Raw genomic sequence first — 23,764 nt, forward strand, 5'->3', positions numbered from 1 at the left:
AAAATCCAATATATAATTATGTATATTACCATTCTTGTTATAGAAAGCATTGCAAAGTTTCAGAAAAAATGAGGAAAAACCTGGGTCAATAACCAGGTCAGTTGAAAATCTTCAAGGGAAAACTGTCAGGTTGGCAACTCATTTGGAGCGACAAATTAATGAGTTCACTTTGGGCCAAAGAATGCTGCAAATAAAAAATAGACAAGACACTTGCCACTTGAACCCGTGCTCTCATTAAGCCTCGAACCGACACACATACAATTACACGGCAGCTGCTTCTGAGATTAAAGCCGCCTTTGAGTGGCTGTTGGCCAAGACTGCGACTGAACTCGATGGGGAGAAAAGACTCTCACTAGGCACTTAAAAATTAACGCTTTTGACAGCCAAACGGACTTTCAAATACGCAGAGCCACATGAAATACTAAAAAAAAGAGCAAAGAGCCTAAATGCCATACAGACTTCCCGCTAAAAACTCTGGGGATTGCAAGTCTGGGACGAAGCCAAAGCGCAACAAAGTGTCAATGCGGCTTTGAGGCGAGTTTAAAAAGATTGGCAGCGACGGCGGTGGAGATGGCCAGCGAGTCTGAAGATTTTCTCATAAGGTGCAAAATCTCTCGACATCATAAAGCCAAGAGTTGTGGATGGGAAGGGGGTTAACGACGAGGAGACAACAGAAACATGCACAGAGATGAGCATCCATAAAAACATACGCGAGTTGGATTTCGGTGTTACATATATTTTCCCCGAAGCTCCTAATTAGCCAAAGCCGGTTCTTTCGGCGGTTTCTGCTTAAGGCTTTGGTTTTCTTTTTTCGGCTGCTGCGGTGGCCGTTTAATATTTTATTATTCTTGGGTCCAGCCCCCCTCTCGGAATAAACGAAAAACAATGGAGCAGTAAAAATCTGGGGATAATAAATAAATTAAGTCTTTAACGATGACAAGAAGCCAGCTCAAGGAGGGCTAGCGGCCCTAACATCTCAATTAAGTTGTTCAAGCTCATTGTTTTCAAATTTTTGGCTTAATTTTCGTATGGTTATAGCCGCTTTGTTTTTACATTGCGTCTTCCGTTTTTTTTTTGCTTAGCTCATTTTAGTCGAAATTACGGAAATCGTAAGCGGTCGTGGTAATTTCAATTTGAAAATGGTTTCATAAATGCCCAAATCAGGTTACTAACCCTAAACTGGAGGAATACAGATCTTGCCCTTGCCACTCACATTGTAATAATGTCTTAATTAACTAATTAGCTAATTTGCAAACAATTAAGCTAACGCTGGAAAGGAAAACAGAAATCCTAAGAAATGTTTCTGCAAAGTTGTCGAGTCATTTGATTGCAGATTGCAGATAGGAAATTGGACAGCAGCTGCCGGAGCTGAAAATATATTTATGGACAGTGAAATTGCTAGGAAAGTGAGGTGAGCAAACAGAAAATATTCCATTTAATGCATAACATAAATATTTGTACATCGAAAGAAAGAGTGAATGGGAGATGTTGGTGTAAGAAAATGGAAATTAGTGTCTGAAAATAAAATGGAAACATTACAAATTGTGAGAATATGCAGAAATACTTTCGAATATGCATTTGCAGATTGTGTTAGTTTTCTTAAAGCATTTTTGATAAGTAAGCATTTTAGTTGCCGAAGTATATTATCTTAATAATATTATTGTCTTCGTATATAATTAGAAACTGAAATCTCTTTCTTAGTAAAAGCCTATGTCTTTAGGCCCGATAAAATGTTAATTGCAACTAAACTAAACCTTGTTCATCGATAGTTCCAGCTTTGCCTTGTTTTTATTCGGTCCTGAGACCTATTCATCAACTTTGAATATTGTTGCAGAATTCAGTTCCCACGTTTCGCAAAAAGAAACAGAAGAGAGGAAAATCTAAAACTGTTTTATAACTGTACTAAACAAGAGCCATTCACTTCGGCCTGAGAACATTTTGAGCTGTCCACCTGCAGCAAAGCAACATCGCACAAAAACCATAGTTGAAAGAAGATCTCTGTTGTTTTCACCCCCAAAAAAATTGGTAGTGGAGGCGAAGAGAAAAGATCTACGCACCAAAACGCGAGTACCTGCACGAAAAGCATTTCCAAACAATTGAGTTTTCGAATGACAGTTTTCCATTATGGTAGTTGGAAATTGGAACAATGCACTTGAAGCCAGAGCCGGTGCTCTATTGCCGAGTATCTGAAAAAAACAACGCTTTTTAATTACTACCCAAAAAAAACAGAAGAGACGCAGCTGCAAAAAAGGAACATGAAAAATATTAAATTTTGGCGCCCCAAACTGAAAGCAAGTTCGTTGCCTGAGTCTTTCGTTTTTTCTACCCCTCCTCTGATGACGGAAGCGTTTTTTTGGGGTCTCGATTTAACGCTTCTCAGCTGACAAATGAGCAGCATATCCTGTTGATCCTGTTGCCAGGAAATAATTATATTGCTGGTGCAAGAAACAACATTAATTGCAAAAATAATTAAAAACTCATAAATTAGCACATGCAAAAGCAGGCAGCATAACAAAGTGCAAATTTAATTATGGCCTTCATTAATTAATTCATTAAGAAAGAGGAGGCAAAAGGCAGCCACAGTGTTTTTTGCCACTAGCTAAATCAATCAACGCCAAATACAGGCAATCGAGTGAGTCCCTAAGGACGTAATCTGATGGATTTGCAACCGGTTTGTCTTCACTCCTTTTTGGCATCCTTAGAATACATTATGCAACGGCCGATGCCACCGACACCGGGAGGTGGACTCCTCTGTCCGCCCTTCAGCTTTCATAATTTATGGATTTTATATGGCGTCACATTCGCCCTGCCGCCGCCATTCGCTGACAGTTTTTGCCACTGTCGGACATTTTGACAGTTTCAGGTTGTCATCGTCCAGATCCGTTCCCCATCCCCCTACCCACATCATCTGCTGGTGCTGTCACTTGCAATTGCAACTGATGCGTTGCCAAAAATACGCATTCGTATTCTCATCTCAACTGCCCCTCCGCGGCGTCATAAACTCAACTGTCATTTCAATTTCCCCCATGATGGGTGCAAGGTGCTCCGCATAAGGCGACCAGTCAAATGTATGATTAAGTAATATCCGAATGCCATAATTTTACCCTTTTCGAATCGAAAATGGAGGTTTGTGGCTTAAGTCTTTTGTTGCTGAGTGAGTTTTTCCCCCGGCAGATAATTATGCGAGCATTGCGTAATGAAGTTGATAAAAGCGGGGAATACGAGTTTGCGGCTGATAAGGCGTACAAATTATATACTTAAGCTATAAAGGGGTGGATATCTTAAAGGATCTCGACGCTTACCTTCCCATGAGAAAATGGAGCTGTTCTTGTCAGCTGAACCTGCTAACATAGCTAACCAAAATAATATGTATTTATGCAAATTATATTTACTTCTAGTTTAGGGAAGCAAGTATACACCAAAGGATTACAATAAATTAAACGCATTAAGCCATCTCAATTAACTATATTATCCGAAACGAAGTAATTAGGTTTCGTATGTGCATATGCTAAAAAGCATATGTTTGTGTTTAAAAATAAACTTTAAACTTTATTATATAAAACCTTTATTACAGAATTTAAAAGCGCATTTAAAACAATGGTGTGAGTATCAGTTTCTCACACTGTTTTATTTTAATTGTATATATTAACATAGGAAACTCTTTCAGCTGCCTTTGCATCTGCCACAAATGACTAATTTCAACCCTTTTCTTGTGCTTTAAACGTTGATGAATAGATAATAAATTATAAAAAACGCTCTGAACATATTTAATTAGTACCTACGAAGAGAACCCGTTCTTAAGACACCTTTCTCCGATCTCGAGAAAGGCAGCTGCTAAAGAAGTGCTAATGCCAACTACCATCAGTGAATAATATCGAGTGGTCAAAAATAAAATGAAATAAAAAATACAATTAAAATGCAATTTCGTGCAAATCCTTTTCCAAGGCGAGCAAATGCAGCTGCAACAAGTTTGGAACCTGTTGCAGATGTCTATCCGTCGCTGGCCGCTCATTAAGTTTATTAATTTCTGATATCAAGACAGTTAAATTTAGTTTGCTTCGCATTTGTGTCGCCTGCCACACGCAACAGAAAGCGGTGAGCATGAACCGTGACCAGTTTTCCCCGAAAAAAACTATATCCAAAAATACAAAACAATAAAACCCCAACCCCGAGAGGAACTTCTTCAACCCTTGCGGATGAACTACGAGCGTTCAATTTTCAACTTGGCGTGCCTCGCATTACTTCTCCGCTGTCCATTCGATTTCTACGCTTTCTACACTCACATCTTTCCCGGCGAGCTGTGTTCGTGAACAGGTGTAATGATTTTTGGTTTTGCACCTTGACTTTCTGCTTCCGTTTCAGCCAGTCGAGCCACGCTTGTCGATAAGTTTCTGGCTTGGGGTAATTTGTGTGCATTTACTTCCTCGGGAACAAGCTTCCGTATAGGGTGTCCTTTATGTCTTCCCCAACTTCCCCTGCTTCACCAGCCAGGCTATGTTGACATTCTGCGCATTAGGTTGCTCTGACAAAGCAATCACGTTGATTTAACATTTTAATTAATTTAAAAATAGTTATTTAGCCTACCCGATTCTTTGCGACGCTTGAGGTCTTCTGATTCTGCCTTAACACAGTGAGCAAGATAAAAATGCAGCAATGGCAACACAATTAGTAATTTTGGAAAAGTTTGCCAAGTAATCCTCATTTCGAAAATATTCCTAATATATTTTGTTTCTAAATTTTATTTTTTTTTTTGTATTTTTTTGTTTTTTGCAGCCTACTGTGAGTGTCTTTTAAGAACACCCTGTGACGCTTCCTCCTTTTTCTTAATTGTTAACATTTTTGCTAAGGACTTTATTAGGCCAGGACTCGCAACACAAAATAATAAAGCTAAACAGCGAGAATGTTCTATACGTTTTTAGTATAAAATGAATTTGTATAAAAATGTTCTATTAGTTGAGCGATCTTATTTCCTACTTGAAGGAATATATTTGAACTTTTGCCTTTAATTACTATTTATTATGTCCATTTGATATTTTATAAAATATATAGATATTTATAATATTTCTGATAAGCAGAATAAATTAAAATATGATTTTTTCAAGTTGATTCTATCATATTCTTGAATTTTTTCAATACACAAACTATTGCTTACAGTGTAAGCCCCCGCCAAAGAGGATATTTTGTAATATAACCGCAAGACAACTTCCTCAATATCAATCATTACGCTCGGCTATATTACCAACCCCTTGGCCATATTCAAGCCATGGCTTTCTTCATAAAGCATATTTAGTGTGTAATGTGCGTTGTCCCCGAAACAAAGTTTCCGTTTTATATTTATTTTTCGGTAAGCTGCAATTTTCAGGTGTTAGCCGAGAGCTTCCAGCCAACTGGCCATCGAAGCGAACTGAATTCAGCTCAACCCTTTCATTAAAGAGGAAACCAAAATGATATATTTAATCCGTTCGGTCGTTGGGTCAGTGAAGCGTATGCTTGTCTCGGAGCCACGACGACAATGACAGCGAATGATAAACCTGATATGGAACACACTTAAGGGCTCAACTTGGGTAATCTGCAGCAGAGAACTGCAAGGGTGGCACTTTTTTACCACTCGACTCACACCCTACAATTTTGTGTGCGGGTGCTACCCGCCACGCACATCGCGGGTACTTACAAACACACAGTATAAATCTGAACATGTAGACAAGACACCCCGTTGTGCGCGCACCCGAATCAATACGGTGCTCCGCGTCGCGGGTGCCGATCACACACTGCCTAAAAAGGGATGAGTGAGAAAAACACTTGTGGGTATACCGTTAAACACATGGGTGTTTCCAAAAATACTCGGGTGTTTCCAAAAATACTCGAGTGGTCTCGTAGGTAATCGAGTCACAGACAAGATGCGTAACTCCATGCGTTTTACACTCCATACGTTTACACACTATTCTTTCGGCGTGGCTCTAGACTTTGTCGAATACTTTGTAAAATGCCCTTCATCTTATTATTATATATTATTATTATTATTATTATTAATTATATATATTATATAATATTTTATTATATTATATATTATTAATATAATATATATATATATATATTATATTATATATTATTATATATTATATATATTAATAACGTTATTATTATTTAAATATAGATTATAGTAAAAATAATAGTACATAATGTCACAAAATTCATTTCAAAAATTACTTTATATAAGAATATTTGTCATTAGAGTATTCAGGTAGCGACGTGTGAAAAATAAATAACGGAATGATTCGAAACGGGTGGCACCCTTTGAGTCCATCAAAGACGTGAGCACGAAATTTTTCTTGGGTATTCCCTTTTACCCTTCATTTCTTATACCCGTCACGCTTCCTCCCATACAAATTTTAGGCGTACAAAAAATGACCAGAGAACTGCAGCCCGCATACAAAAAATGACGTGCGGCCGATCGTTGACTGTGCGTCCACTCACCCAAACGGCTCTTGCGCAGCAGGCCTCGGGTGGTTTTTTTACTCGTAACAAAAACACAACGTCGGTAAAACACTCGAGTATTTTGTGTTGCCGCAAGTAGGGTGTCAAAAAAAACGGGGTGCCTAGAGTACCGAGTGTTTATCGGGTGGACGTAGAGTGCGAGTGGCGGGCTGCAGTTCTCTGATCTGCAGTTTGCTCGAGTAGAAACAGCAGCTAAAGCAGCGCCAACTGAAGAACCACGCAACCAAAATTAAAACTGCAGGCAACGCAGATCCAGATCGGAGGGGTATGAGGTCTGTATGGTGGTATGGTGTGGTATATCGCCGGAGATCGCAGATCGTTTCCAGTCGTGCAGGTGGATTTCTCAAGTGGCTGCGTCCGCTTTCTGGAGTCCGACTACCTCTCTGCCCCACTCTCCGTCTCGCCACATCTCTCTGCGTCAGCTGATTCTCGGAGATACTCGCAACTTCTCGGGGGTAATAGATACATTTGTGTTTGCCTCTTTCTTGGTTTCAAGTGAAACAAGTGCATCTTAGAATAAAGGGTTCGCTCGAGGATTGCCAGATGTTATTTAAGAAGCCCAATAAAAATAAACTACTCTAACGTTGCCACTGAACCTGAAAACTATACACTATATACTATATAACTTGGTTTGTATAAGGTATTTTAATTCAATTTAAACTATTCACGGTTGTCAACAAAATCTAAATAACCAGCTATTTTATATTAAAAGAAATAAAGAATATTACTTTGTTTTAATTACTTTATGGTATGTCAATTCCATCGCTTTGAAATCGGAACCTCGACGGATTTCTTAATTTGGATTGACAGATTTATCCCCCAAATCCTGCATACGTTCCTCTTTAGCGCAATCCGAATGTGATATCCATAAAAATGTCTCCTAAAAATCCCCAAAAAAGTAGTAAATGTCAGTTCAGCGGAGACATGAGTCACAGGATCCAAAGGACTAGTGGCAGACGTCACTGGCATTATGCATGCTTGCTTAAGAATTTCCACGGAGATCCTTGAGGAGTTTCCTCCATGGCAACTGCAACAGCAGGGGGAATTGCAATTGTGTGTGGTGTCAAAAGTCGCACAGCAATCCATCAATTTAACAGCCATGGAAAATCAACACAATGCCAAGCAATTGTATGAAATATGTCAGTCAAAGGAAGAAAAAAAATAACTCGTAGCAGGACAAAGGACACAGTAGTCGTCACAGTTTGGGGTGGAAGTAAGAAATGCCAATGCGAATAAGAAACAGAATGATTTCCTTTTCCTTTGACTTCTTGGCTTGTTTTCAGGGGGAAAAGATGCCACAAAGGAAATACTTACATTTATACGGAAATGTGTGCCCTTTGTGGCATGTTGAGCAATGTTAGCACACAGTAGTTCGGCAAACTTTAAGCTGTTCAAACATTTAGTCAGAGCAGCTGGCACCAGTGTCAACAAACTCTCACTGTCCTCAGTTTTTGGATGTTCCATCTTTTTTTTTGTATCTGTCTATGCCCCAACGCGTGCCATATGCCCGGGCATCCAGAATGTCAACTGCAGTCTGTGTAATTAAAAACCGATCGCTGCACGCTGATCATTTATTTATGCATGCCCCAAAACCCAAAATCAACTTTCAACCTGCTGCTGCTGACCAGATTTTGATTGGCTTCGCGGCCCAAAAGGCAAAACAAAGGCACAGTAAAATAAAACCAAAACCTTTTTTCTGGGCAGCCGGTGACCATCAGGCTTCATTTCGCGTCTGCTCTCCATTTTTTCGTACTTGCTTTAATTTTTTGCAGTTTTTCGTGTGTGGCATCAACGAGCGACAACATGCCGCAAACATTCCACACGATAAATTTAAGCAGTAAAACTTAAGCTGCTCCTTAAAAAAATGTTTCGCCACGCTCTCTTTGAATGCATATAATTTTCTTAATGTCGATTAAATATTATGGTAGGGTTAAGTTAAGGCGGGCAGAAACCCAGTTTAAATCTGGGGTCTTCGAAAGTTTACGAACAATGAGGGATTTTAAGTATGATTACTTTTTGCCGTGTTTCATTACAGTTTAGGAATATTGCTCACATTTACATTAAGAGAGGAATAAACATTGACTTCAATTAAATCTTGCACATTTACTTTGGCTTCTCAGAACTATTGTAAAGTTGGATGAAATGGCAATGGCCAGATTTAGTTTTGCAGAACTTTAAATTTGCTGTAATATACTTTTAAACGATTCTAGAATACGAATTTTAAAATCCTACATACATTATAAACAAAAAACTCTTTTATCCACCCATTTTCCTTTCTTTTGCAAGCAATTTTAAATGAAAAAAATGACAGCTCGAAATTCCTATTAACCATTGCCACTGCCTATTAGCCAATCAAACATTAATAGTTTTCCATAAAAATCGTATAAAGAATCCAGATACGAATACAAATAAGCAATAATCAAACTAGACAAATTCAATGGAAATTGGCAATGGGTATTGTAATTATTTGAACGCTTTTAAATCGTTGGCTGTTGGCCAACTCTCAGAATTCTCTAAAACAATACCTTAGAAAGCGCATGATTGGAATAAAGATTTCCATAAAAATTGGCAATGCAACAGGCACGATTTTTATCGTGAACACAGATACCGTAGTCTACAGATCCTTGTCTAGAAAAAGGATACATGGTCTGGCTGTGTTGTGATTGCTACCATTTTGGAGGAAACCCAGACCAGCTGCCAGGTCAGGAACAGAACAAAAGTAAATCTCTCCTGAATGTTAAAAAAAGGAAAAATCCATTTGGGCTAGTGCAGCCTGTTGCACTCAGGATGCTGTTGCTGATCCTCCGGTTCTATCCAAGTACCTGCTGCGACCACCAACTGCCAGCCCTCAGAGATTGGTTTCATTTGTTGCACATCCCTACTACCTACTCGAATATTGAAATGCCGAAATCCCCTTGGCAATCTGTTGCTCTTGCACATGTCTCTGATTCCCGTCGAGCGTAAAAAAAGGTGGCGGACCGAATTCGATGCCCCGGCAAGGTGTTCCACTGACCCTCCGACGATTTGGAGTGATTTTTGTTTTCGCGGAATGCTCGATGGATGGAAGGAAAATTCCAGCACATGGCTCTGTATTTGCAGGGGAATCCTCGATAGGAAATGGCTGTAACGAGAGTAGTCGCTGTGGATACAGTAAGGACTCAAGGTGTTCTTAGGATTGAAGTGGGTTTCCCTAGCCACTTCTCTAAATTTCCAAAAGCATTAGACTTCTATGGAACGTATGAGATTTTTATGATGAAAAACAGTTCTTGAGTTTATAAAAATATATATTTCTTAGTGATAATAAAATTATACTTTCCAATAGATTTATTTTTTGAAACGAATAGATTTTTACACTTCATACATTTATTTTATACCTTCCCAAATAAATTTGCCTTGAGTGTTATATGATATTCTTTTGCATAAAATTGCATACTTTTTAATTTTTCTTTTACAAATCGCCAATCTTGTTAATCTGGTTGTCGTTGCCGCCCACCAGCTGCTAATAAAGTTGTCATTTCTGCACGATTGAGCAGTTAGGCAAACATTTGCAGGGGAACCCCCCATGAGACAGCACGTAGAGCAAAATGGCCAACAATTACCGGCAGCAGCAGCAGTAAGTCTGAGAGTCATTGCAGTGGCCAGAGCCAAAGTTGGCTATAACAAGCAAGTGGCGCTCTATAATCATAGACCCAACATGGATCTCCATCGAGATGGAGATCGAGATGGAGTTGCCCGCACTGGCACTCTAAATCAATTAGCAGGCACATCAAAAGTGTTGAAAACTGGAGCAGGCGATGGATAGAAAAGTGAAGTAAGTCTCGTGGAGAGGGGCCCATGGGAAAGTGAGGTGCAACCTGTCCGTCTCACTGGCAACTGACATTGAAGGCTAATCAGCATGCAAATAATGTTGCCGCCTCTCTGCCTAAAGATTAAACAGCCATGTGGCAAGCCATGTATAGCCACCGTGAAGTGAAACATCGGGCGATGATGGAGGCTCTGGGGCCCGGGCAGTACGTGTGATGGAGCTGTGTGGCAAACCAGTTACAGTTTCCGAGATTGCCCAGTTTGCCGAGTGAAATGAATTTGTTAACACCTAGCCAAAACGAGGCAGGCGTGCCACGCCAACCAGCGATAATTAAGTATGCGTCACGTTGGAAATCTGAAGGAGCTCCTACTCGTACGGATTATTTGCCCGGCCCATTAGCGAACAGGCGCAATATTTTGGTGTAATTACGCGTTGTCCTCCCCTCGGACACGATGTCTTCATTAGGCCAAGTGTACTGGCCATCACCGTAATTGTAATTGTAATGTCAATGGCATTGTTATTGTTATCATTGCGGCCCCAACTTGTTTGCTGGTTTGTTTGTCTCCTTGATTGGCATTCACTTGCCACATTCAGATTGAGATCTTCGGGAAAACTGTAGCAGCAGGTTTTTCACTTTTATTTATGATGAAGATGTCAATCGCGGATGAGTGGTCCGTCAGTGTCGGCATTTGTTTGGCTTACCAATTCGCTTCTACAACTAACTGGGCCTGTCAGCATTTGAGCCGCACTAGTTGGTGAGGGACGACTTTTTTTTTAGCTTAGTCTTGCGCCTGGGAAAGTTTTCCCCACACATGCAGACATCAAAAGGGGAGAGTTAGGAAAGTTATAGACTCGTTAGCGAAATCTTCGGTGAGAATTAGGTTGAGGCAAGTGAAGAAATTTAGTTCTTAGAAAACCATTCGTAAATACGATCCTCAAATGTATATTTACCAATAATATAACACTGCCTAATAAAAATCTGTAATAAACAATAAATGTTTTAAAATTCCAAGTTAATGCTTTTAGTATCTTTCCCTAACTATACCAAATATATTACCTTAAAAGTTAGCCATATTGCTTAAATTACTCCTTAGAAACGACCAAATGCCAGCAGATGTTGTTGAACTCCTACGCTCATTACGCCCAATTTCCCTCTCCACCCTCTAAGTGGCTTAAACATTTCCGAAATGCAAAACATCAACGATAAACAACAACTTTTACGACCGAATTTCATTGAACGTTGCCACAAATTGAGGAGGCGAAACGCAGACGGGCGGCTACCTTGGCTCACACACACACGTGTCCCGACTGCCAAATCAGAGTCAATCCCAGGCGCAAAAAACGGTAGTCCAGAAAGCATCTTGGCCAAGAGAAGGAGCCGCGTACGTGTCACCAAGCCACCAAGCTACCAAGCCGCAAACCATCACCATCGCACTCACGAACTCGGTTGTGTTGGGGCGGTCGATTGTCACCATTACCATTACCATTATTACCATTACCAGTACCTTTTCCACTAACATTACGATCAGGGAGACGAGCAGGAGAGCCGGGTTTTGGGTTCAGACCGGCAGCTCGTCTTCAGCTCCAAAACTCTCGTCCGATTCGGGCGTGCGGCTATTTGATGTCAAAATAATTGTTAATCCGGCGAGCAGTCACATTTTCTAATACCCTTTGAAAGGAGTATTTTCGGAGTATGCTGAAATAAATATACATTTTTATCATAAAACCACAAGCCAGTTTAACATGACTAACAACAACATAGATTATCATATTTTGTTGGTATATGTTATATATAGAAATATAAATTCAGATTTATTCTTATATAGAATAATTGCACTTTTTCAAAGAGCATATGAGTTTCGCCCTTGGCAATACACCTGGAATTCCATTTTATTTATTTTATGTTGATTGTATTTTGGGAGAAGAGCTTCGTCAGCCTGGTTAGCCAGCAGATATTTACGAGTAGCTGTTGCACTGGAAACGTGACAAGCTTATGAAGATTTATGGGGTTCAGGAGGCAGGCGAAGACGGCGGCATTCGACATTGTCGCCATTTCCATTCTCACGATCGGTGTTCGATCGACAGTTCTTTATGGACTCCCCGCTACCCAAAGCCGCCCATCGCCCCTAAACGCCACATGCTGCCTCCACTCGCGGCACCAACAAATTTTGTGGATTTGTTTAATTTAAGTACAATGTACGTGTTATCATTGGTCGATCGGGCATTGATTTTTAATTTGTTCATTAAAAGGCAATAATCACGCCCTGTCGCAGGATCGCTTCCCAGCCTCGAAACGGATGATTCGCTTTGTGACTCCGGTTGCTGCCTTTGTATACTAATTTGATTGCGACAAAATATGGCACATTAAATTTATCAATTTATATTTATGTCTTGTGCATAAATTGATATCATCTTTGGGCTTGTTACATTTAATTTCGGTACTCGAATTTAATCAGGCATGCAGTTGGGGTTTTTGTCGCAATAAATTCTCATCGGGCATTTCAATGGCCTGGAACTGCTCCATTTTCGTGCGCTTTTGGCCAAATGCAAATGGCCCGTTTGTGATGGGAATGCAAATCGCTCTAAAGTGGCGCTGGATGAGTCAACTGTTCGGTAATTGGGAGTCATCTACAAGCTTGATTTGAGGGTAATATTACTGATAACATACTACGAATATAGTTTCTGATGATCCCATATTTCCTTCCATCTGGCTGACTAAATGACATGCTTTTATTTATCTAAGAAGTATGCATTCCAGCAGTTGCCTGATGCCGCCACCTTTTCTGTGATTACCCTTTAGCTATCTACCTTCCTGCATGCATTCAATCAGAATCGAAATCTTCCCACATGTCGGCAGGTTCGATTGCCGTTAGGACTTAGCATATTTCCCAGCCATCGGCGGTGCATCAGGGATCGTCCTCATTAGGCATGCACAGCGGCTTGGCGGACACATGTTTGACATTATCAAACCGCAGCATCCTCCTTTCAGCCATGCTTAATGCTCTTCGCACATGCCGGACTCAAAAAAATAAAAATAAAAATAAAAAAAACTCAACCGACATGCTGGATGGGGGCAGTAAAAATGGAAATAAATTCAAAAACAGGCCGGGAACAGTTGTGATTTCGGGAGTGCAGGCACAACTGTTGCACAGAACTGGAATCGGAGGCTCGGGACTGCTGTTATTTCCGCTTTCTGATTTCTGTTTTTCGCATTCTCATTCTTATTTTTCTGGTTTTGTTTTGGTTCTGGCTGCCAGAACCGCGGCCCTTGCTTCCGCATCCGTGCAACAAGGATCTCTCCGGATCCTTCGAACGCATCTGTCGTTGCTAGTGACAGGTACACCGAGTTTTTCACTCGGCGTTACCTACGCATCTTTTGTCCGACGATCCGAATCGGAATCGGGCGCTTCCTATTTCCTTTTTTCTTCGTTTTTTTGCCAAACCGGAAGTTTTTGTGTCTTTGGCAAACTGTAATCATTAGGGGATCATCGATTTCGGCAAATTACAACGGGCGGGTCAGAGATTTTTCCCAGGAAACTATCGGTTACAGGTTCAGAAAGGTTGCCGAACAGGTCTACTGTTCAGTTCCTTTCATCAAATTTGCATGAACGAAAGAAAGTCGTTTGCTCTTTTTGAGATGGAAAGATGACACCCACAAGATATGTTTGCGAATGCACTTATAATTGGATGGGAGTATTGGATTAGGGGAATTACAAGGATTTGCAGGGAAATTTATGGAAATACAAAAGAACAATGAATAGATTATCGCTAACGAAGAGACTCAAGAAATATTTCGGGGAAGGATGTGGAGTTATTTTTTTCCCCGAATTAGTCTAGATATTAGCCTAATCGAATAAAATATGTAGAATGGAATATGTATTCTGGAAAAAGCTGGACAAAATAATTTTATTATAGATATAGCTTATGTTAATATATTGTTTTAATGTCTAATGCAATTTGTTTTCTCCGTATTACTTACCTTAAACGATCCAAGATTTTTATGGTGCCACTTATACAGTAATAAATTTTACCTTCATATGTCTTAATTTTGTCTGCTTAAAACATAAGCTAAAAACACCAGCGAGCTCATGTCCCGGGAAGCAACAATTGAAATCAAGATAAGCCCGAGCAACAGGATAAAGCTGCAGGACACAGCCATAAAGTAGGGACACACAATGCATGGAGAATTATGATATAAATTATACAATGCACATTGCAACATTTTAAATGCCGGCTGCCAGGGGCCGGCTGCTGGCCAGGACGAAATCGTGAGCAGGACAATGGGGCAGGACTACCTGCCTTGCCCTTCGCCTCTTCCTTGAACCTGCCGATGGTTATCGCCGGTTTAAAGCGTCTCAAATGAGTCCGGCCAGCGTCTTCTCTTATGTTGGCAGCGTGACGAGCGATTAGAGATTAGGACTTGGACAAGGACGAAACGACAGGACATGGTCAGAGCGGCGCGGGGTTCGATACGCCTAAATGTGTGTTTTTTCACCTGAGCGTTTCCATAAAAAAGGAAAACAAATGTCTTGCTGATCGACAAATGCTCAGACATTAAAGAAATTCCTTTGAATCGCAGTGAGACACAATTGATTTTTTTGATGCCCAATTGGAATTCATTTTTAAATTGTGATAAGAAATTGATAAGTTATGATCCATGACAAATGTATATCTTTATGTTTAAGGACCCATTTAATAGCGATAAGGTGTTATTCCTGGAATGAACTCTAGATCTAAAGGATCAAATGATGAGTGATGTGGAGTACAACTATGGAAGTGCTGAAATTTATACTGTAGTTTATTAAAATATGTAGTGAGTCCCAAAAAATTAATTCAGGAAAAGTTTTAAGTTGACTTTAGTATTATCCTAAAGCACAACTGAATTTCATTTCTGAGAATAAGAGAGTGTATTTATCTTGTGGGGAAAATGTAGATACTAACATTTTTCAAAATAATACATACTTACGAAAAGATAAAATATTTTATGAATAATTCTCCAAACACCACTATTTCATAAAACGGATTGGTGAACTGATTTTCAAACCAAACCCCTTGAAACCATCTGCCAAAACAATTTCCCCTATTTAATCGAGATCCAAACAGTTGCAAAATTATCAAAGGCCATTGAGCAAATACAGGCAACGTATCAAAATCTAGACAACAATGAAAGGATTGTCCAGGACTACAGGATAATCCTGTCATTGTGCGACAGGCTTGCGTCAAACGGTGGCAATTGTCGATTGGCATAACGAAAGGATTGGCAGGAGCCAAATATTGTCCAAAACTGAATTGAAATATAAATTTGAGAGGTGGAGCGGAGACATCTGCTGGCGGAGGACATTATGTGGGCGCAGGACAATATGTTAATTGACGGCAGCTGATCCGCAGGAAATAGACTAAAAAATATCAAATCATTTTTTCCCCATTCTGCGTACTTGCTGGCCACGTTTTTTGTTAGTTCTCTTTTGAGACTACGCACGCTCCAAGGATGAAATGACAGGACGATCATTGCCGGTGACAGCTGCCTGCGGAGGAAGGAGCACATGCCGCACATGCGGCGTAAAGCAGGATACGCATATCCTGCGTGTGCCTTACCAAATTGAGAGATTTTTTCTATTAAAAAACTGCGTGGAAATTTTCGTAGGCGGGGACGGACACGCGCTCCGCTTGACCTTGACATTGTTCCTAGATGACAGGCGAGTCCTTTCTCGAGGACTGTACAGAATAAGCAGCACAGCACATGTACAGCCTGCTCCGCTTCTCCAATCACTGGAAAGAAAAATACTTATTATATATATATTACATTTCATGTAATAATGTAGATACGATAAATAAATGCATTAAATTATTTCTTAATTGTAGTGAAATATTGAAGGTTAATCAAATATATTTAACATTTAATTTAAAAATATACTGGTTTAATAATTCGATCTAACATTTCCGTCTTCACTTTTAATGCTTACATAATTTCTTCTGGTCAGTAGAAATTTTACATTTAGCTCAACAATATTTTCCCCAGTGCATACTACGTTTTTTTAATGATACTGCTTACTTTTTGTAAGTATCCTGTTCCAAGAGGTCCTGCGTGCGTACGGCAGCAACAGCAACAATACCAAGAAGACGAACAACGAGAAGACGAGGCATAAAAAGAAGAGGAGAGAAAAAAATTGAGCGGGGCAGATGTTTCCTCAACAGGCTGCAAGGAGCGTACATAACACCACGCATGATCAGTTCTCGTCCTTCGGGCAGCTACTTTTTTAAAGACTTGGAGCATTGTCCTCCACGCACAACGCACAATGCTTGCCGACTTCTTCTTCTTTGCCATTTTCTTTTATGTTAAAAAACAAATCCTATTCCGTTGAAAGGAATCAAGGAATCATCGTCGAGAAGGATAGAGCTCGGCCAGCGGGGGATTATTCTAGAAAAGTGCGGGTGCCTGGAGAACTGGATAGAAGTTTACTTTCCTGCCTCGCCATGCGATTATTCAATGCTTTTGGAAATAAACCATTCAAGGTTCTTATTTCATATTCAATTCAGGTGGCTCCCAGCACATGCTGGTCAACTTTGGTTAATTTAAGACATGAGTAAGCGAAGTAGGATCGGAGTAGCGATATATTTATGAGCCATTTCCTACCAAAGCAATTGATCGGTTTGATTGTATGAAGATGAAGATGATTCAAATACACAATACATGGTTTTATCTAATAAATAAAGCCTTAAATTTCTTAATATTATTATTTTGATAATAAGTATTTAAGCATTCATTTAAGTTTTTCTGTAATGAAATATTAATTTATAATAAAGGAAATATACCATTTTCTGGAATTTCCTATAGACATCTCAAGTCCCCAATGAAAGATCCTACAATATTCCGTGCTGTATTTTTCCTATTAATCGAGTGTTTGCCCTGTTAACATATATCTGAACTATTGACAACAGAATAGACAATAAGCCCCATTTAAGAAATTCGGAATGGATTCATTACCAGCTGTATTTGTATCTAGCGCCCCCACATTGTTTGCCGATAGCAAAATATGCTACTGAATTAACCCATTGATGCCAAGGGCACGAAATTGCCATAATTTACCTATATAGATATCCGAGTTTTATACAAAGGCCATCCATCGATCGATTGAAATTTTTGCAGCTTGTCTGTGACATTTGCCGATTGTTCAATCCCGTTGAATTTTACGCAAACATGACTGGGAAATGTTTATTCTTTTGAATTGAGAATAGAAGCCCCCTTTACTGAAATGCTCCAGTTTGATTTGTCACATTTTATGTTTCGCCCTATCGAAAGGGTTGGCGATGTTTGTACAATTGTATTGAAATATTTAAATGTTGATTTCAAGCGAAAGAAATGCATCTGCCTAGCTTACATTTTGAGTTTTCAATTTCCCTCAAACTAAGTGATACGTGATATTGGACCAAATCCTTTCTGGGAACAGTTCTATTATAATGGCATAAATCCCCATCATATACCGATTCACACTTAAGCGTGATTTTTTTACGCAAACAAGGCGAATGTGTTAAGGTTTTTCCGGGTATTACCCACTCACCGCTTCTATGTTGTGCAATAGGCCAGAGTTGAGGTAAAATACATCTGTTCTGGCCACTTCATTTGACCTCGGCCGAATGCAAATACCTCAGAACAGTAGGTGGGCCGAAAACAAATTATCCCTGGCGTTGGCTTGGCCAGCAGGTTCAGTGCGTTTCACCTTTGTTTGCCGTAGTTTTTGGTCCTGTTCCCTATTTGATCCTGCCTGTTGCTTCTCTTTGTTTCTAGTCTCCTTGCAGCTGTCCGGCTCTTTGAGAATATTTGCATACGTGCACGCACTGTGGGTGTTTCTGGCCAAACAATGGGGCACCTCAGCATAGTCGGTATTTCACGCATCACCTGCCCCGAAACTCCGACAATGGCACGTGCTTTGTGGCCAAACTGACCTTTGGCTGGCTTAGATATTTGCAAGGATATTTGAGCCAGGAGCTGGACTTACGTTTTCAAATCCTCCCATTTGTCTTGCTGTAGATTTGCAGCTAAAGATATGCTTTAATTAGCAAGCAAATGGTTTTTATCGTAAATCTAGACGTTATAACTAGGGGATTTCGATGCTAATGCTTCTTATCGATCGATAATTTAAAGCCTTTCTAATAATAAAATAAAGTAAAAACTTCCTCTTTTCTGTAATGAATATGGATAATGTAAAAATGTAAGAGTGCTGGGCAGAACGTTGCTGAACAAAACTATATTGGAGAACTCCTGCTAAGATAATACCTTTTAACGCACCTATTTATTTAATATACCTCTTCGATTCCAAAAAAAATTCCATAGATAAAATTCTTAATATATCCTGTGCTCTATCTTTGACCAGTCAACCATGATTCGAAATTCTATTCAACAATGATCAGTCTTTCAACGCATTGCAATCAACAAGATTCAATAGATTTTCCCTCGTAAACCTTCGCATATTCTGCTATTCCATATTTTGACACCATTAAATGACGATTTTTGGTTAGCCGCGTCGCGCAGACTTCGTGCGTCGTAATAAATTTTATATAAATTTGACAAAATGAATCAAAACAATGGGCCAAGATGCAAGGACACGCTCGCCGCGTTGAACAAAACGCGCGACGACAGAGCGGTACAATGGGTTCCGAGGCACTCGAAACCGGACAAAAGGCGAAGGACCAAGGACCAAGGACCTAGTGATAAGACCAAGAAAAGGCCGTCCAGCTAGCACCTGGTGTCAGTCGGCGTAGTTTACGACTAAGACGAAGCCGCTGCAAGGACGATCCCAAGTACAGTTGACGCTCCTTGCTGGGCAAAAACTATCTCAGAAGTCAAGCTGAGCACGTGCCCTGTGCTAGGCATTTGTTTCACTTAGAGAAGCAGAGCAAGCGGACTGGCAACGGAGATGGACGTCACTCCGACGCAGATGCCATCTCGAATCGATTCTCGGATACAGATACAGCTCAATTAAATTTCAGAGTAAACCCTTTCAGGATCAGTCACACTCAGACGAAAGATGCATTTATTCTCGAAACGTTGTTTTATTACAACAATTATTTTTTATTTTTATAAGCATAAATGTCAAATAGTTTATTATTATTAAAATTATCATATAAGGTTCTGCTTAAAAAAAAACACAAATATCAAGCTTAAGTATTTTACATGATTTGAAATAAAAAAAAGTAGGTTTATGAAATTTAAATATACATTCCAACTCTTCTCTTCTCTATTCTTCTAGATTCATTTTTTGGCTAATAAAGTTCTTTAGATTTGAATTTATTTTTTGGAGTGCAGGAAAAACGTCTGCTGCTGGCTCTAGCCGGCTGGTCAAGAGAGAGAGGGATCCAAGACTCCAGGTGGTAAATCCCTAACCCGCCTCGATAATTGCGCCATGCCATCATTTGACTGACTTTGACTCGAACCCTTCGGCAACTGTTTTGTTTTCGTATCGTTTTTTCGGTTTTTTTATTTTTTATTTTCTGGTGTCCAACCCGTTGGCGTATAATTCGTTGGCATCTGTAAGCGCAAGGGTTTCGTCTTTTTCAGCCACGTTGTAGATTTTCGACATCGTCGTTCATTAGCCAAGTCGAGTCCTTTCCCTCACTACTTTTTGGCAGTTGGTCATTACGCATTCATTGGCAGATGCTCTCGAACTGCTTCCCTTTTTTTTTTGTATTTTTTTTTTTGGTTAAGTATCCCTTGCAGAAGGGTCAAAGCAACCAACACCTTTGATTTGGAGCTGCTCGAAATTGAATTTGTGAGCTCAGTTAGAAGGGTTTCTTGGGCTTTTGAACATTTTGCAGGTTGCCTCGGCGATCAGTTTCAGCTGATAACTTGCAGCCGGACCAAGAACATGCAGAACTTGCAGCCGCCTGTCACGTGTAAATTTGGTTAACAAAGTATCCAAACCAAAGATTGTTCGAGATATATATCGGTCATGATCTGCGTCTCTCCAGTAGCTGCAATTTGCCGAAAGTTGTCGGCAACTTGAACAATTGAGGGAACCCAAAGGGAGAACTAACAAAGATTGGACAGAGAATAACTAGGGACAGCAGGCGAAAAGATATCAATATCCATATCGGTAGCCAGGTCGACTCAAACAACTGCTGCTGACATATGGACAAGCCTAGATACTGCTTGATTTTCAATGGAACTAAATTGTAACTTAAGCTAGAGCACTGCGAAAAATTTTATCGCAATAAGAGTCAATGTTAGGAAAGGTAAATACGCTGATCTTTTAAGATGTTAAGGCCAAATGAAAATTTTGTATGGGAAATAATATCAATCAATTATAAAATACTGCTATCAGAATATTAAAAGTTCATATCACTGATTAAATATTATAATAGCATATAGTATTTACTGGAACTAGAAATTAAAAGATTTATTTTTTCAAGTGTACTTTTTGGTCAAGCATCAGTGACAAGGTCCAGACATTCGTCCTTCCAAGTGGTTTGTTCCAGCGCCGCCTGCAACGCCGCATGTGTCTGGTCCCTTGCCAAAAACAAAGGCGGGCAGGACACGAATCACGGATCGGTTGTGGGTGTTGTCGGGATCAACCCACCCAGGATTCTCTGGTGTCCCGAAGGTCCACCCGCCTGCCTGCCTGCTAGCATCCTGAGGTATCCTTTGGCATCCTGCGGTGCCGTTTACGATTGTCATTTTGCGGTTTTCACGTCTGGCTCTCCGTCCGTCTTTTGTTTCAGGTCTATTCTTTCTTTTTTTGCGTCAAGCGAAAATTCGTTCGTTTCGTATTAGTTTTCACTAATTTATTTGCAATTGTTCGACATGTTCGCTTGCTGGGTATCGAATGCTAAACAGAAGCAGCTCGTTTTCAAAATGATTCCATTTGTAATTTATTCCTTAATTTAGTTATCGTATAACAAAGGAAAGCAAAACGTAAGAAGTTCCAAGAAATGATTACGAGTAATTGGAACTCCAATTACAAAAACTCTAGGCAAGCAGTTAAAAAAATTTGATTCTTAAATTATGATTTTGTGGAGTTTATCTCTTAAGTGAAAGATTACAGAGAATAAAACCGAGTAGTTGTGAACACTTTAAATAAGCATATTAAAAACATAAGCATTTAATAATATTAATTTAATGTTCTGATGTTACAAATATGTCTGTTTTTTTTATTTCCCATGATAAATTCTAAAGGTATATTCGATTATCTTTTCTCCATGTGGGAGGTAACCCTTCACTTCAGTTTTGACACATAAATTGCGTTCATCGCTGGTTCTGATATCATTTCTACGATTATGTCTGGAAAGTTGTGTGTCTGGTCAGTTGGGAGGTGGATAGACGGTTAGATCGAGCGGTCAGAATCCAGAGTCTGGTTGAGGAGATGCCACGTTAGAATCGTTAATGTTGAGCCCCATTAATGGGCCGACTTGTCCGCCCCTGCGGCCACTTCAAAGATCGTTAGAAAAAGTCAACGCAGCGGAGGTCAAAGGGTGGGGAGGTAAATCGTAAATGCAATAAGTATGTCATAAAGTAGCTAAATGGAAATTCTTGACTCGGACGTGACAAAAATAGTAACGCTAGTTACTAGTTGGTAGTGAAGACCCTTCGATGGCAAGAATAGTAATAAGAGTTCCCTCACCCTAAAGTGAGTGTTGTTTTCTAGATGAATGCTTCCGCTAATGGAGTATATTGCCGGATTGCCTAGTAACCCTTTACCAATTTTCAGTCCCTGTTTTCATGCTGATCTGGAAATTGTTATAAATTTGTTCCATGAATGCGCGCCACCTGAGCCAAATTAAGTTGGGCCCAAAGTCGGCTAAAGCAATCTCGCTCGCCGTTCGCTGTTTGCGGCTCGAAGCTCCCAGCTCGCCGCTTTGGGCAACAGCTGGCGGCACTTAGGGCCTCAAATAGCTGATCCGGAGCACCCTTTTCCAGCTCAAGTCCCGGCTATCTTTCTCCTGGCCATACTCTATGGACAGGTAAATGAGTTTCAGCAAGGAGTTGGTCTAAGTTATTATCTAACACAAATATGATCTAGCTGAGTGATTGAAAATATGTACCCCTTTAAAACTCATAAGATATTTATGCAAAAGAAGATTCTAATAATCATAGCTAGCACTTTCAAATATGTGCCCATATAACATAACAAAACTAACAAAATATTCTTAATAACTACTTTAATAAAAAATAAAATATTACTTTAGTTCATTGCAAGGGCATTTAGTTATTCGGTCTAATGTCCGAGCATTTCCCCTTGTTTTGTTTTGTTATAATTCGTGTTTAACTAATTTCGGACTATTATCGCCGTCATTATTATCATTAAATGTGGAAATTGTTGTTATTGCTGGCGCGCATGCGCATTGTCAATTTCACACAGTCCGAGTTTTAGTTTGAGTTGGAGTCCCGGACTCAGTTTGATCAGAGAGTCAGGTTGCTGTCAGACACCAACTGTTGTCTCAGGCAGAGATCGGGATGAGGATGTGATGTGGATGTGGATGTGGCCGAAGACCTGGTTGTGGGATGGGGATCTCTGTGGCACCGACTTGCCTTGCCGCTGGGGTTGCCTTCGGGGTCAGGCCGGCAACGTTTTGCGCCTGTTACGAGCTTTTCAGCAATATGTTCTATTTTTCACTCTGCTGTTTTTGTTTTTTTCATTTTCCATTTATCTTTCCCCTTGTTGCTGCACCAAGCGATTAGCCGTAAAGTAATTTGGAGCCGGGCAGATTGCCAAGGGTCGAAAGAAGACTTCCCTCAATTGAGGTGTTCCGATGGGTGCTCGAATCATTTAGCTAAATTTGAAGTTAGGTATCCGTCGGTTTATCTGGTAATATAGATCCAGAGTACTGAGAATCCTTGTTGTTCATCTGCATTCCATACAATCCAATGCCATTGCCAAAGTAAGTTTTCTAAAGTGGTTGGAATTTATTAACGCTAAAGCAAAGCAACCATCTTTTGGGCAAACTGTACTTTATTAATTCTTCCAATCCATTGCATCTTTCTTTACTAGCCTAAATCGCTATCAAATATTCACATTCAAACTTCTGAATATGTTCATATCCTTACTTATCGTGTTTCCTCAGTTGCCTAGCTGATCTCACATTATGCTTAGCCATTATCTAGATATCCATATCAAAGTGCAAGATGCAAACACTTAGCCAACCACTCAAGCGATCGATCGATGATCCACTTCATGAAACTCAAAGCGAAATTGAAATATTACATGATGGATAACCAATCAGGCGATTATCCTTGTAATTATGGATGGACTACTGCACAGCCCCTAGCTCCATGGAATATCTTATCGTGCGCTGATCGACCACAAAATGCAATAAACAGAAGGCTAGAAATTGACAGGCAGTCAGTCAGTCAGTCGGACACAAAGAGCCAAGGAAATCTAATGTGAAATGTATAACATTCTCCGATACAAAAGAAGACGTGAACTGGATCAGAAGTTGGCCTGCCATTGAGATCAAAGAAGGCCAAGAAGG

At 39.9% G+C, this 23,764-nt stretch overlaps 1 protein-coding gene and 1 long non-coding RNA gene across 2 annotated transcripts; both read right to left on the reverse strand.

Annotated features, from left to right (window-relative positions):
- Positions 1 to 3,912: 3,912 nt before the first annotated feature.
- LOC27207427 lies at positions 3,913 to 4,777 on the reverse strand. Its single transcript, XM_016183114.3, has 2 exons — positions 4,585 to 4,777; positions 3,913 to 4,522 (listed from the first exon to the last, which is right to left on the reverse strand). Exons 1-2 carry the CDS (start codon positions 4,700 to 4,702, stop codon positions 4,455 to 4,457), a joined length of 186 nt encoding a protein of 61 aa, XP_016034060.1. The 5' UTR covers positions 4,703 to 4,777; the 3' UTR covers positions 3,913 to 4,454.
- Positions 4,778 to 15,236: 10,459 nt separating this feature from the next.
- LOC123327265 lies at positions 15,237 to 17,562 on the reverse strand. Its single transcript, XR_006541876.1, has 3 exons — positions 17,388 to 17,562; positions 16,353 to 16,744; positions 15,237 to 16,069 (listed from the first exon to the last, which is right to left on the reverse strand). It is a non-coding gene; the product is annotated as an uncharacterized LOC123327265 (long non-coding RNA).
- Between the last annotated feature and the right edge of the window lie 6,202 nt (positions 17,563 to 23,764).

The sequence above is a fragment of the Drosophila simulans genome, chromosome 3R (genome assembly GCF_016746395.2).
Source record: "Drosophila simulans strain w501 chromosome 3R, Prin_Dsim_3.1, whole genome shotgun sequence".
Classification (NCBI taxonomy): domain Eukaryota; kingdom Metazoa; phylum Arthropoda; class Insecta; order Diptera; family Drosophilidae; genus Drosophila; species Drosophila simulans.